Source organism: Saccostrea echinata, unplaced genomic scaffold (assembly GCF_033153115.1).
Source record: "Saccostrea echinata isolate AGI-Se365-2 ecotype Australia unplaced genomic scaffold, CSIRO_AGI_Sech_v1 ptg000030l, whole genome shotgun sequence".
Classification (NCBI taxonomy): domain Eukaryota; kingdom Metazoa; phylum Mollusca; class Bivalvia; order Ostreida; family Ostreidae; genus Saccostrea; species Saccostrea echinata.
Window position 1 is genome coordinate 32,184,451 of NW_026889779.1, and position 16,664 is coordinate 32,201,114.

The 16,664-nt window shown below is 33.0% G+C and overlaps 1 protein-coding gene across 1 annotated transcript in view; it reads left to right on the top strand.

Moving 5' to 3' along the window:
* LOC133197033 (uncharacterized) overlaps window positions 1-11,812 on the top strand; it is a gene marked incomplete at its 5' end in the record, with an annotated part of 30,782 nt that extends 18,970 nt beyond the window's left edge. Inside the window, 2 exons of the mRNA XM_061332873.1 lie at window positions 8,712-8,999; window positions 9,734-11,812. Of these exons, the coding sequence (XP_061188857.1) occupies window positions 8,712-8,999; window positions 9,734-10,104 (659 nt within the window). The remainder of the gene's footprint in view (window positions 1-8,711; window positions 9,000-9,733) is intronic.
* Between the last annotated feature and the right edge of the window lie 4,852 nt (window positions 11,813-16,664).

The window sequence follows — 16,664 nt, forward strand, 5'->3', positions numbered from 1 at the left end:
CGACGGAACGATAATTTGCCAAATGCATGTGCAATTGGCACTGTGCAGACGTGTTACTGATATTTCATTTAGTAGAGCCGTGGGAGATATAAGCAATATCTGTCAGATTTGGAGTCAATAAGTACACAGCAATGTGCTATCTCCTCAAGACATAACACTCGTGAAACCTTGAATACCCAATCTATCTGGCTCTGTCATGATATTGCCAATTTGTTTTCGTCGATTTAGACAACTTCTATTCCCTGAAAACCGGAAATAAATACCTTGAATGCACTTCAACGTTTAGGTGAAAGGTAGAGGACAAATACGTAGTAGAATATAGATTAGCATTATTAAAATATCTTCCAAAAGTACTCTTGTATTGTGTTTTAAAATACATATACTGTACATCAATGCACATACATGCACATTATATCAGTTAATGCTGACTTTCTGGGACCATACTATGGCTTTTTGTGAACAGTTTGCTGATGCAGGGATTCTTCTTAAAGCTTATTTAATCTGTTGTAATAGTAGAAGAGCCTGACAGATGTATTCTTTATCCTCAAAATCTGCTTTGCGTGTTTTTGTACTTCTGAAATTGTAAAAGTGCATGCATGCCTTTCATCCATTTCTGCTTGGAGATCTGGCGATATAATCAGTTGTTACATAAATCTTTTTTTTTAATTCTGTCAATATACCACCTACATTTGTCTTTCATGAAGTTGGATTTCATTCCAGTCTTTCATCATCTTCCCCCTCATTCAATTGATTCGGAAAAGCGACCGCGAGTTCTAAGCTGAAAATTGTTATTATTCCACAAGGAATTGTGGATCTGCCTTCTTCTTTCCGCAATATATATTGCTTATATGAATCAATTTACATCACCAAAAGTGGTCCATATAAGAGTATCGGTTTGTGAAAAGTCTATATACTTTTACTTGAAATGCCTTTAATACTCTATACGTCTGCATTCCTCTCTAGTTTTCATGTTAAATCGTTCAATTCGCTATTAAAACCACTAAACGTCAGTAGAATAAGGAAATCAAGGTCTTCTGAGTACACATATGTTGAGTTCAGATATTTCAAATAATAAAGTGTTGTTCTAGTATCAAGACAGTTTTTTCAGTTGATGTGTTCTCAAACAATCTGTCGGAACTGCAATGGACACTTACTGTGCTCCTTTATTAGCCCACCTGTTTTCATGAGGCAGAATTTACAACTTCTTTATGAGTAAAAAAGAAGAGAACTTTTGCTGTGGCTTTCTGTCCGACATTTAGATGTATCAACGATGATTTAGGAATTAATACTAGTCATTTTCATTTAACTCGATATATCCCAGTAAACTCGAAATAAAGGACATCACAAAGTCTATTACGTCTGATCTATATTTGGATGTTTTACTAACTATAAAACGTTTCAAACCAATTGTAAACCCCTTGTTATTAAAGTAATTTTGACTACGGAGTACTCCTTTTCCCTCATCAAAATAGAGAGCTAACGGCTAATGTGACAGGTCGACAGGGGATGTTTACTCCACTTAGGTCCTTGTCCCACCTCTGGTGTTACGGGGGTCCGTATTTCTACCCTAGTCATTATGGGTATTGTTTAAGGATTGATGAGATCGATCACTGTTCGTTATCTTTAAGTTATATGAAAACTGATGAAGTCAAGATCTCTTAGAATGGTAAATGTTCAGTTAAAATATGTCAAATGAGGAAATGAAAGTAGATTAGCATTTAAGATATGTGAATTGCAAGGAAAACAAGTAAATTATTAGTAATTATAAGAAAATGAGGAAGTTTAGTTCATATATACAGGTCAATTATCAGTAAAAATATGTCTAAATATGTCTAATGATAAGGTCTAGTTCATATATATACAGATAAAGTATCAGTAAAGGTATGTCTAATGAGGAAGTATATTTCATATATACAGCTAAATTATCAGTAAAAATATATCTAATAAGGATGTATTTATCATATATATGCAGGTAAATTATCAGTAAAGCTATGTCTAATGAGGAATCTTATTCCTGTATACCGGTAAATTATAGTAGGTAAACTTTACTATACAAATTTAATTATTTCATCCAGCTATTAGGTAGATATGTAAACCAGTTGCTACAATCTGGAGATTGTTGTATTCTTATAATTTAAAACAAAGATTTTTTTTCAAAAACAAGAAATGATTCCTCCATTCTTTCTTTGAAAATAATGAATAATTCTGTTTCTTTCAAGCTAGTATGGCTATAAATCCACAATATATATAACATACAAACACAAAAACTGCATTCAGACAGAACTGCATGTGCTGGCATGTGTGATACAAAGAGAAAGTTATTCATTTCTGTAATAATTGGTCTCCTGTTGTGAGGAAGTTAATATAATTAGGTGTTTGTACAGTGTTCCCCGAGGTATACCGAATGTCATTCTTTGGATGCTTTGATCTAAACTGAGTAAACCAGTCTCTGTTGATTCTCTTCTGTTCTTTGGTTAAAGACTTCAACAGTCACGACATTTAATCAAAGAGACATATTGTCTTTGACTGATGACGTGGAGACTATCACGTAGCCATGACTACGTTCAGTATTTAGTCTTTGGGCGTGGCTTCTCGTAATGTTACTTTGTTACTGATACTGAAGTTGATAATTTTGCGTATTTTAGGATATTTATCTTTTGTAGAAGAATATTACCCGGAATTGTTCAAAATTTACTTAATTTAAAATAACCTTTCCACGAAAAATTAAACTCTTGAAAAAATATTGAGATATGTGTATTAAAAGAGAAGATCGTTCTTGATAAATATATATAATATTAAAAGACCTCGAAAATCTTACTTGACACCATTTCAAAAAAAAAGTTAACTTTTCTGGTTGAACGTCCTATTGTGTTGAGTGAAACCTGTTTTAAATCTTATTCAGGCCTAAATGAGTTTCTGTAAATATCGCATTATACTCATGCATTATTTTCCATATCATATCATGTGACTTGGTCTTCTAAGGTCATCAAACTGCATGTATGTTATTTAATGTTTTCTTTTTTTCCTCATTAGATCTTGGGTTTTGAATTTTGTTAAGTGTTTATAGAATCAAAAGGATTTGAATATTTAGTTATTGTCTGTTATTACTCTTCAGCAATAATTAAGAATTAAATAAACCATTAAGTCCGTAATTAAATACGGCAATACTTGGAAAGAGAACTGCCTGTAAAAGACGCTCTAAAAATATCCATTTGTTTATATCTAAAGGAACACTGTGTAAAGATTCTGTTGAAACCTCAACCTTGTAATTAAAAAAAAAACGGAGGGAAAATTCTAATTTGCGCTGTCTGTGATTTTCAATTTTTAAACCATTTTTTATGTCCTATGTGTCATTAACGTTTTGATTACCCCATTAAAGGATAATAACTTTGAACGAAGAAAGTCATGTTTTTGTCTTAATTGCATTCAACTTTTGCGATTTATCGTCACAATAGGAATAAAACTCTAATTCAGGAATCTACTTAGCTTGTAAGATTTTCAAATCAATTAAGTTTCAAAGCAATTAATCTAGCGTTGGCATTAAGAAAATAAATATTACTTAGTTTAATCATGTTTGAAAAGCAGCAGCACTTGCAGTTAGTCAGGCCGTTCGAATTCCCCTAATACTATCCATGTATTAATCATATCAATTTATTTAGGTACACATCAGCTTTGACACACATTTACTAAATCTGAAATATATGATATGTAAAGTTAACGAACAATGATCATTGTGAAACGTCCATTTAGACAATACAGATTGTGAGCAGAGTGAGCACGTACATGAAATGTGTTGTTTATTCATGTAAATTTTTAAGAGTACTGTGCAACAATATATTCGAGAAGTGGTGTAAATCAGATGTGGATACTTAAAAATTCCTAGGAACTTTTGGAAAACTTGAAATCACAAGATTTTACTAAAATCAACAGCTTAAAAACTTACGACTTTTCAACTTTATACACAACCATTCCCCAAGATAAATTAAAGTCCAGGCTTTTTGATATCATTGACAGCTGCTTTTTCAATAAAAATGGAACTGGTAAATTTACTTACCTTGTCATTGGTCATTTGCAAAATTATTTTGTTATAAAACATTCTGATTGTACACACAAGTACTCTGAAGTTGACATTAAAAATATGCTAGAGTTTCTGATTGACAATATCTATGTGGTTTTTGGAGACCAGGTCTTCCAACAATCTATTGGAATTCCCATGGGTACCAATTGCGCCCCGTTATTAGCAGACCTTTTCTGTATTCATATGAAGCAGAATTTGTCCAAATCTTATACGTGAAAAGAAGAAAACGCTTGCTGTGGCTTTTCAACTCGACATTTAGATATATCGACGACGTATTGTCAATTAACAATGGTTATTTCCATTCTTATGTCGATATGATATATCTCGGTGAGCTTGAGATAAAAGATACCACAGAGTCTGACACATCTGTTTCATATTTGGATTTTTTACTTGAAAAAAGACGTTAATGGTAATCTAACAACCAAGCTTTATGATAAACGTGATGATTTTAACTTTTCAATCGTCAACTTCCCTTACTTATGCAGCAATATACCTTTATCACCTGCATACGGGGTTTATATCTCTCAGTTGATTCGATACTGTAGAACATGCTCCACGTATGTACAGTTTCTAAAACGAGGTAAATTATTGACAAACAAGTTGATGAAACAAGAATATCAGCAGTCTCGTTTAAGGTCATCTTTCGTAAGTTCTACGGTCGATACAATGACCTTGTCAGCAAATACAATTTATCTTTGAGTCAAATATTGACTGACGTTTTTCATACTAATTGTTAGGCCATTATTTACATACTGAATTGTCGACGGATTTTTCCGTTATTTCCCGATCATGATAGGAGCACACGGCGGGTGTGACCGGTCGGCAGGGGATGCTCACTCCTCCATGGCACCTGATCCCATCTTTGATGTTTTGGAGGCCCGTGTTTGCTCTGTTCCTATTTTGTATTGTTTAATGGACTTTTGAGCTTGAATACTGTTCGTTATCTCCATTTATTTCATTTAAGTCAACATTTTGCAAAGTCTTTGGTCGATACAATGAACTGTTAAGTCGAATGTTGACTGATGTCTTTCATGTTGACGTCTTTCATACAAGACCAATATTTTCATGCTAAGATTTTCCGTGTACCGATCATGATAGGAGCGGGTGTGACCAGTCAAGAGAGGCTGCTTACTACTCCATAGCTTCTGATCCATTTCTGTTTTCAGAGGTCCGTGTTGGCTCTGCTCCTAATTTGTGTAATTGTATAAATGGTCTTTTGAGAATGATTACTGTTTCTTTATTCTCACATTTCATCCTCACAAGTTATTTGTATTGGTTAAGTCAGGTTTGTTAACCACTTAACATTTGTTTTTGGTTTAATGAATTATAATAAGTAAGGATACAATTTTAAATCTTTTTTTTTATTTCGAAAATAACCTTAGTTTAATGAATTGAACTTGTATGAAAAATCTTAAAATGCAATGACAAAAACATCAGTGTTTGTAAACTCGGGCACGAACTCTCTCATTGTTAATGTGTACATTTTACCCATGTTTTCAATTTATTTACTCTGAACACATTGCTGGATTATAGTTTTAAAATTTTTTATACATACATAACAAATTTTCCACCTTTCTTTAATGTTAAGGATGAAATTTACTTCGTAAAAATGCAAGGATATGTGTCACTTTAACGCGTTCCGAAACTCATAGTTTTTAATAATTTCCAGATAAAAAAAAGTTTCTAGACACGTTTTTGTACTATTTTTGTGTGATATGCTTTAGCAACATATGCCACTATATTACACTAAAATATTAGAAAATATAAACCTCAAATCTGTGTCCAGGTGTCCACGGTGAAAATACGTAATTCTGTATTTATGTAGTATGGAGAGTTTGAAAACCCTGGCTAGCTACGTACTTACATAGTACAATCTGTTTGTAGATCCTGGCTAGTATGTAGGAATATTAATATAGTATGGTGTATTTCAGATCCAAGCTAGTTATGTAATAATAGTAAATAAATTTATAAAGCCCTAAATATAATTCAAAATCAATGTAAAGAGCCGAACAATAAAACGCAAATAAACATAATTTAAGAACTATGAATAAATTAATGAATTAAACATTCATGTATATTTGTTAGAAATTATAACACTAAAATTCTAAAATTACATATGTACAATTAAGTAAGTAAAAACGGTGAATATAAGAACGTCTTTTGAGATTTGTCGCTAAAATTTGTGCGCCAAGTATTTAAAAAGCTATTCTATAAAAAAGTGTCTTTAAATGTCTTTTAAAAATGTCCAGGGAGTGGGCATGTTTTATGTCATTAGGAAGTTCGTTCCACAAAAGCTTATATTTAGTTTATATATAAATGTACTTATATAGTATGGTGTGTCTGTTCACCCTTGCTAGTTATGTACATGTACTAATATACATGTAGTTTAGCGTGTAGACCCTGGCGAGTTATGTATTAATATTCCATCTAATTATATATTAATTAAGTATGGCGTAGCTTTGGATTTTTTCGTGTTATCTTCTAATTAGATAAGGTGTGGTTTTTGGATCCTAACTTGACACATTCTAATAAAGAAAGATCCTTACTTGTTAGGTTTTAATATTGTAAGGTGTGTTTTTGGATCAACTGATTAAGTAAGGTGTATTTCAATTTTTACTCTCTATCTACCCATCATTTCTCGCGTTGTGATTGATATAGGTGCTCTTTCAATATTCAGATATAGTCGTTTTGGGGTACTTATTTGATATATATTCCGTTAAATAGTCAGATTTATGTCATCTTCATAGATTTAATGGTTTCTTCGTTATCAAGTTTAATACTATTAAATGCCCGTTTAATTCATAGTCTTCATGAATTAATAATTCTTAGCCGGTCTTTGATGTTTTTATTTCAAAAGTCAGACGAATATACGATTTATTTCGCCAATGAAATCATGACTTGTTTACATTATACACAAATTCATTATATTTAAACAATGAAATGCTTTCTTTGGTTGTTAATACATGAACTGACGTCGCAGATGTTGCAGGAAAAAATACGTAACCCTCGTAAGCGGGTTATGTAATTTTTTTTCTGCAGTAGCTGCGACGTTAATTCCTCTATTAACAAAGAAAGATATTTTATTGTTTATATTTATATCTGTATAAACACATTTAAAGTAAAACTGAGTAGTTTAATATTGTATTATAGATGTGTATGTCATTGTATGCATAATTGATGGAAGAGCCGTTGCTCAAGAAATCTCTGCAGGAGGCTTGATTAGTGGCGTTTACTGATTGATAAACGTCAATGGTTTTCATAACAGATCAAGGAAATGATATTCTTTGGATGTAAATAAAGTAAATAAACTAGCTTTTACAATTACTACATGTATCTGCTCCATCTTTTTTTAGTCAAATTGTGACAAAATTAACTTTCCGTGAATTTTGTGCTGGTATGGGGGCGTTATGTAATATCAACTATCACTTCAATCTACTTTTACGATTTTAATCCTTTTTTCAGATGGATTTTACCCACAACATATATTTTACATTTGACTAATTTGATGTGGGAATCGCGTGTAAGGTCTGTCTAATCAAATCAATGTTCCAGATACATGACAGAAATGTCATCCATTTCAATAAAAAGAATAACATTTTTCTGTTTGAGAGATTGGTGTGGGAACAAAGCTCACGGGTAATTGAATGATTGCATCAAATTATTACATAATTGATGAAGAGAAACATACTGTTAAAGTTTCCCGTAAAATCTTCTTCTCTTAGAGGTTACTATATATGAAGCGAAGACCAGGTCTGGATTTCCTCTTCTTTTTTTACACCCCTGATGGTAATTTAAAAATATTATGTGCTTAAACATAATTTTTATTCTTATTTTTTTTTTTATATGGGTGTCTATTAAAAAATTAAAGAAAACAGAGCGTTAAATACTTAAGGAGTTTACTCTCTCTCTCTCTCTCTCTCTCTCTCTCTCTCTCTCTCTCTATATATATATATATATATATTGGATTCTCATTGAGCATCCCACGTTCCAGCTCATAAGAGAAGTTCTGGAATAAGAGTGCTGATTTCATAAAAAAAAAAATCAATTTTAATGCAATTGCGATTTAATTTTTGCTGAATGTGGAATGCGAAGGCATAGATCGTGTGATGCGAGAAGTGAATGTTAAATACGTGAGGTTTTCTGTCAACAATAAACAAACATAATTTCCAAACAAAATATAAGCTTTTGCTGCTATTATTTTCTTATTCTGATGCACTTTTATGAATGAGGGAATTTAGATGATGACGTACCACGGCATTTCATAAATAACAGTAGGCTCAAGTTATTTTGGTTTGTCGCTGGTACCGCGACAGATGTATCAAAACACTCGTAAAATTTCTGGTACACTTAAAACCTTCTTTCACCGTATCACATAAAACGTTTACAGTATGAAATTCTTAGCAGATTTTATTGATGACTTGTTTCCGTTATTGTTATATATATAAATGTATGTGCACGGAGAGGGTTTATATGATGTTGGCAGATACTAATTATATTGTCGGATTTGAGTGATGGCAGCTTAGACAGCTATATATATAAAGGCTGCTTCCAACGGGCAACTGTCAATAAAATGAAACAAAATTGAGACATTATATAGACATTATAGTAATAATTTGTTTTAATCTCCTTTAAGGCTCAGTGGCGCCCCCTGTCGTCAATGAGACTGTGGTGACGGGAACGGAAGTTAGGATATCCTGGGGGATCGAAGAAAACAACTTTACCATAGCAGGTTTCCGAATTCATTACGAGGCCTCGCGTCACAAGGAGCGCGTGACGAAAACCTTGAATGGGGTTCTCAGGTCTGTGACTCTCCGCCATCTTTATCCTCTGACCACCTACAGGTTCTTAATGGTCACAATCGCGGACAGCGGTCTCTTTAGCAACGCCAGTGATTCGGTGGAGTTTACCACAACTGATCCAGGTATGTTGCATCCTGTCTATTGCCTTTGTGGCCCCCAGCAGAAACCTTTTTGACCCCGTACAGAAATTAACTGAACTTTTTTGTTAATCAACATGTTAAGGATAGAATTTAAGATATAATAGTATAATTGTTATGACCTTGAATACTATAGGTCACTATATTTTTGCGAAATCCTATTTTCGCGAGATACTATTTTGTATTTATATGTAAGACAAAATTTATGCGACTTATGGTAATTGTTGTACGTAATCCCTAACAACAATATAATATACATGAGAATGAAAATTTTGCGAGCAGACAGACCAAAAATGAAATTCTCGCGATGTTAATATGATTGTTGTCTTATGTTGCGACTGTGACGTCACATGATATGGTATATTAGTTACTTTTTTGTATAAAAAAAAAGACGTCTTTTGTTTTTTTTTAAAGGGTAGATTAAATTATTTTTTGCGTCCTTAAAACTGTCTGCATGAAAAACCACGATCACTTCAGTACTACTATCCGATATTATGGCACGGAATCATTGTAGCACACGCATGCAAACATTTAGTAGGAACCTGGCAACAAGGACAGAAAATTATATGTAATATGTAAATAATGAGTAAATACATGTATGATTTTGTTTATTATATGACGCTATGTACACAAATAAACTGCTAGGTGTGTTTATATACACTGATCAAATAAAATTAAAGCGTGTCGAAATGAAAGGAATTGATCTCTATTTTTTTCAGAAGACGGGGATCGAGTACGGGTCCAGCATTATGGCTTCCGGGCGGAGGAGATCATTTTTATACTAATAGTGGTTGCTGTGTGGATTGTTGCTATGGTACTCTGCTATAAACAGTGGGACAGCATCAGGATCTTACAGCCCATTGAACCCCGGTATAAACATAACCCTAAAAACTTGGAGAGTATACGAATTGTGAAGAGACCGCAAGATAGCGTTATTTATAAAAACTACAGCCGGAAGTTGTCTATAACAATGGACGAGAGAGAGAAAAGGAGGCTACAGAGAATGAACACAGAGCCTGTGCTCCCCAGTGTGTCACGGTTCAGTGCATTACCCACAATTCACATGGAGGAAGCAACGACAGAAATGTGACATCAAATGTGCCTACATTACGTCATTCCTCCCACATTGTGTCATTTATTTTTGTCCAGATTTCCACTCATGTTCAGGACTCAAATTTATGTTCATTTCATTCATAATATTATCATTAATCACTAGAGGAACCAACACCATTCATTCAACTGAATGGTCACTGAATGGTCTGGAAATGTCAGAAAATGGCAGGGATCTGCCATTCAGTCACCTTTTGACCAGTTGACTTTCAGTTACCTTTCAGTTAACTGAATTACAGAGTTTTGTTCTGTGAATTCGTTCGTACATATTTCAGCAAAATTATATACATGTTCTGATGTTTTTTTCTTTTTGTAAATTATTCTTCCTCTAAAAACAGAGCAATTCCAATATTTTCAAAGAGCTGTTTCTGCATTAATGCATTTTGCCTCACTCAAGATTCCATCGATCGAATAAATAAATTCTGGTTTGATTAAACCTCGCGAAATGCATGTAGCCAGTATTGGATTTAATCAGCAGAAAATGTTATTGTATTGACAGGAAACTCATTATGTCCCTCGCAATCGTAACTAATTTTATAATGCGTAGTCACATACATTTCTTTAAGGTGTTTTATTTGAATTGATTCAAGTGCAATAACAATCATTTTTTCGCTTTCCTTATTTTATGTTTATATAGTGTACATAAAAATTCATAAGAATTGAATTACATTAAAACTACTGGAAAAGAGAGAATCCAGCTAGTATATGGAAAAATATAATGTTACAAAATACCAAATAAAATTTGAAAGTTATGGATGTATCAAAGTGGATATATTGTCACTGGATATCTATCCTATATTTATGTCTAGAAACCCAAAGTCAAATGACTGTCCTGATGAAAGTATATTATATAAATACTGCATATATATAGTGTGTATATTGACTATTGTGAGTATATAATTAAACCAAAGTTGATTTTTTAATCTCCATAAACTATCCCATGTATTAAAAGGGAAAGGAAATAATCTTTTTTTACTGATATATTGAATTTGTATACAATACTGATTTGGGATACACGTTCCTCACTAATTTGATATTACAAAAAGTATACACACTAACAGTCGTTCAAAACAGCAAAAACATCTTAATGTTAGGAACAAACTCATCGTTTTGAAATCTAGAATACAAAGAATTTCTTTCACATGCAAAAGATTTTTTTATATATTAAATATGCATTTACTATATGTAATACTTCAAAGGATTTGTCTGTACAAGACTGGCCAGATAATTTGTTGAGAATGGCATGTTACGTGGTCGTAGGTAAAAATAATAGCATATGAAAAATGTTCAAACATTAATTTTATGTATATTGAAGTCTTGAAAGGCCGTGGATATTGTGTACGGCCAATAGTAAACCTGTTGTTATGAATTTGTTTTTGAATTCATATTATTATATTTTATGTAAAAAAAAAATCAAAACTTAATAAAAATTAATTGCGACGCACATAATACTGCTGACATCCTCTTCTGATGTCATTTGAATTATTAGAAAGATGAAGTAAATATCGAGGAAAAACTACAAGAAATATGCTTGTGAAAACGTTCAGAAAAGCGCCTTCTACCCTCCGAATGGACAAGCGTGCATCATGTAATTTCGAAAAAAATTAAATAAACAGGGAATAATAGGAAAAATTCCAAATCATTGATTTACACGTATCTAAGAAACAGTTCCCAGACAGTTTGTATTATTGGGGGGGGGGGGGGGCACAGCAGGAAACAAAAGGTTACTGTTATTTGATGAAAATTCGAAATCCCGTATTTAGGACGTCATTATGAATCTGGATTAATGTTGGACTAAACCGTATGCGTCTTGTATATATACAAAGTAATATTGGTAATAACTTTTATTAAATATTGTTTATATCTCTGATTCCCAAACATTTACTCAATCATGATGTATGTTACAATATTATCCCACAACCTTGGCAGTGTCATTATATTAAATAAAAACTAGCACATGTCCACCAACTTTCTTGACAACTCCTGTATACCTTCATCAACAGTTTGACAAACACATATTTCAATAGATCGTCTCTATTGTCTTGATCAATTTATGGGAGCTGACGTTGAATGCGTTGTTATTTTTTGTTCTTTTGATTGTCTCGCACATGTGACAAAAGCATCGTAACAAATTCTATCTGTAGTACATCAGTGGGAAATACTGACATGATATTAATTAAAAAAAATAACAAATCGGCACGGGCTAAGGTGTGAAAAGGACAGCATATTATAACAAGTTGGGGTGCCTTGAAGGATATTGCCATCAGATATAATTAATCACACTTTAGCCCCTGCTATTTTGTTTAAAATTTAATTTTAACTACTAGTATTTTTTTCTTTAAAATGAGGGAGTAATGATATAATTAGAAATTCAAGCTTTTTTGTACTATCGAGTATTTTTATATGTCATGCTGATGAACATGATTTTCTGTTTACCTATCTTGTAAATCACTGTCCGTTTAGACATTACGTTACTCTGTTGTTTTGAATATGATAATAAAACTGTTTTACCGTGAAATAACTAGTCCATACTTGCTTTCTTGGTCATTTTTCTTTTCATCAGAACAAAACTGAGTAATGGTTCTTTAATAATTTTCCTGCAAACGATGTGTCGCCTTTCTTATAAACAAGAGAGCATAAGAACTCAGTACATATTTAAAATATCTACTGGTTATATCACCTTCTCTCTAAATGTAGATTGTTCATATCATTGACAATCTCCCATACATTCTAAGTATTTTTGTACGGTATTGTTCTTTTGTGCTTTGTTTAAGACAATGATGAAATTATATAAGCAAAGAAAGGTAATAGCTGTTACGTTAAAGGTTTTTTTTCCCTGACAAATCATTTGAAAATCATTTGAGAAACGATATTGATAGTCGCTTTTCTTCCAGTGGAACGTTCCATAACAAATAGTTTTTTTTCCAAATTTATATATGGATTATTTTTTCCTAGATGATACTGTCCTATACCATCTTAACAAAAAAGAAGCATGAAGACTATAAATTCGAAATAAATGAATGTAACAACACCACAAGTGAGCTTTTCTGTTCACATTTTGTGTGTCGTCCGTCTAGCTGTTTAGCTGTCCGTCTGTAAATTTTTACATTTTCGACTTGACCTCAAGAACTAATGAGCCAATAGTAACGAAATTTTCCACAAAGCATCCCTGGGTAAAGCAGATTCAAATCTGTTTAAATGAAGGGTCACACCCTCTTCCAAGGGGTGATACATGTAATTATGAATTAGTGAAAATATAATGGCATCTTTTAAAAATCTTTTCTATAACTGCTGGGCCAGAAAATCAAACTTACGTAAAAGCTTGATTAAATAGCATAGATTCAAGTTTGTTCAAATCATGACCCTAGTGGATAGGACAGGGTCACAAAGGCAAAAAAATAGTTTTACATATAGAGACATATAGGAAATCTTCTGAAGAAGAACAGCAAAGCCATAATTAGTTATATTTTATGGAAGCATTCTCAGGTAGTGTAGATTCAAGTTTGTTCACATCATGATCCCCGGAAGTAGGGTGGGGACTCAGTGGGAGATGAAAGGTTTACATATGGTACATCAGAATTTATAGGAAAAGTCTTCTTCTCAAGAACAGCAAGGCTAGCATCAGTCATATTTAAATGGAAGCATTCTCAGGTTGCGTAGATTGTACAGGATTGTTCAGGTTATGTTCCCTGGGAATAGAGATGAATCAAATTAAGTGGTCAATGTTTTACCCATGATACTATAGGATAAATCTTTAAAAAAAATAGGTCTTCTAAAAAGGGGCCGGAATTGGTACCCATGAGAATTCCAACAGATTGTTGGAAGACCTGATGTCGGAAAACTACACGGATATTGTCAATCAAAATCTCAAGCATCTTTCAAATATCAATTTCAGAGTACTTGTCTGTACATCAGAATATTTTTGAACAAAATAATTTTGCAAATGACCAGTGACAAGGTAGGTATATTTACAAGTTCCATTTTTATTGAAAAAGCAGCTATCTATGATGTCAAAAAGCCTGGACGTTGATTTATCGTAGGGGATGGTTGTATAAAGTGCTGAAAAGGCGTACATTTTGATGTTACTGATTTAATTTGTTAAACTTTTGTGATTTCTGACCTGTCAGTCCGGCCAGTATCCCTATGCATTGATCAGGTTGACGAAACATTCCGTAGTCAAATCCTAAGGCCTATCAATTAATATGAAACACGTCAGCCAAAAAACGACCCAATGGTAGGTTATATTTGTTAACAAGGTCATTATTACAACCATAGAATTTACAAAATGCTGACTTTAAACGAGGTTGTTGAAATCCCCGTTACATGAACTTGTCTCTCAGTGGCTTGCCTCTATTGAACAATTGATCGTACTCAGAGCATGCTCTTGAGTATCGAGTAAGTTGAGAGACACAACAACACTAAAGGCAGGAGATAGCAGAATATCACTACATAAATAAGGAAAGTTGACGATGAAGAAGCTTAAGTAATATCGTTTGTCATACAGTTAAGTTGGTTAGTAAAACATCCAAATAGGAAACAGATGAAGCAGACTCTGCGGTGTCTTTTATTCCAAGATCACTGGGATAAATCGAGTCATTATTTGAAAACAGAAGGAAAAATGTTTCGCATAAATTTCTATGGTGTAACCAATTTTTAACCTTCTAACATGATTCTTTAATATATTTTAAAACAGTCAATCCATTCTAGGAACGCGGTCAGGTCCCCTCCTTTCATGTTTTGTACGACATCTGACATAATCTTCGACAAAGTTTATAATAAAAATGAAGTTCTACCGCCAAATGAAAGCTCGGGGCTCCCTGTATTAAGGACCTTTTATGATTGGTTTTAGGTCGTCATTTCTAACTAGATAAATATCACCAGTAATGACGTGTGCAGCGGGACTATAGTTGAAAGAAGAACAAGAACACTCAAGTGGATTTTGTTTTAGATGTAAAAGATCAAGGCATTGGATGGTTTGTTTATATTGAAAGGGTTGAAAGCAGCACTTTGAAGATATCAACAGAAAATGTAGGGTTCAAACTTCAACTTGAAATATGTTGGAAGGCGAGTGTGACTTGTCGCAGGGGATGCTCACTCCACCATGGCACCTGATCCTACCTCTGTTGTTTTAGAGGTCCGAGTTTGCTCTGCTTCAAAATTTATATTGTTTAATGGACTTTTGAGCTTGCATACTGTTCGTTCTCTCCATACATTTCATGAATGAACTTTATGATAAAGAGTGAGTAATGTTCCCAGCATATTTTCCTTTGTTGGTAATTGAAAGTTTAAGAAACCGACGGCTTGAAACAGAATAATTGCCTTCCGACACTCGTGGTGGTTTAAAGACCCTGTGCTGGGCGACATCCATAATCACAAACACTTGTACTCTGCAGTTGAAGAATCCAAGTATGGACTTGCTTTAGCTTTCTCTATAGTCGATTCTCGAATTTCAAAGGAACCACGTAAAGTTTAGTGCGAATGTGATGAAGACCTAATTGTTTATTGACATAAGGTATATGTGAATCAAAAGAGACATCATATACACTCGGTCTATTGTATGGACTTTGTCCGTGACTACCGAAATACATAAGCTGAAGGACCTTTGGAGTTCAACAAGATATCGCATCCAGACAATTACACAGTGACAAACATCAGAGAACTCCTCATAGACTAAATATTAAATACCTACCTCAAAATTCAAGCGGTGATGCGTGTGACATTAAGAGAAACAGAGACTTCGGTTTACCAATACCTTTACGTCGTAGCTTGCGTGTGCGCGGAAAGCAAGACGGTATTTGGGTTTAATTCTCAAATGAAAAAAAACCTGTCATGATGAATTATAGACTATGTGAATAAGAAAAATATGACTTGTGCAAAGGAATTAGATTAGTTTTTGTCTCTATTTATTTAATATATAATTTGATTTTATCGGGACGATAAAATTCAAAGCAGGGAAGTATTTGGGCATATTTATATAATTATATTAAATATATTTATTGCATTCTAAATTAATGTAATTAACGCTGTCAATGAAAAAAAAAATTAAGCTAGTTTGTGTGCGCAGGTGGATTGAGTTTGTGAACATTTTTTTTTTTTGCTTTTCTATTGGCTATGACTTCTAATTGGCTATTGCCATAATGAACTGTCAAATCAGATCTTTTCTTTTGTAATAAAAGCGAGCCAAATTTCAGATTTAAATTACTGCGGATCCGGCGATTCCTTACTGTAGAATCTCGTACAAGGTATTTTATCATATGTTGATAACTTTTCAATTTTTCTTAGTAAATAAATAACATAAATGTTAATAAAGTTGAAATATGTAATTACGTGTCATATGTAATGCATTACTATATATAAAATGTATATATTTACATGTACTTATATTTCCTTGTAGGATTACCTTTTTGATATGAATAAACACTATAGAAACATCATTTATGTCTCTATATCACTCGGTAACAAAAATTCTCTCTGATTTAGTCCCATAGGACTAGCTAAAAAAATGTAAAATCCACATGTTGCATTAACTATGATGAACCT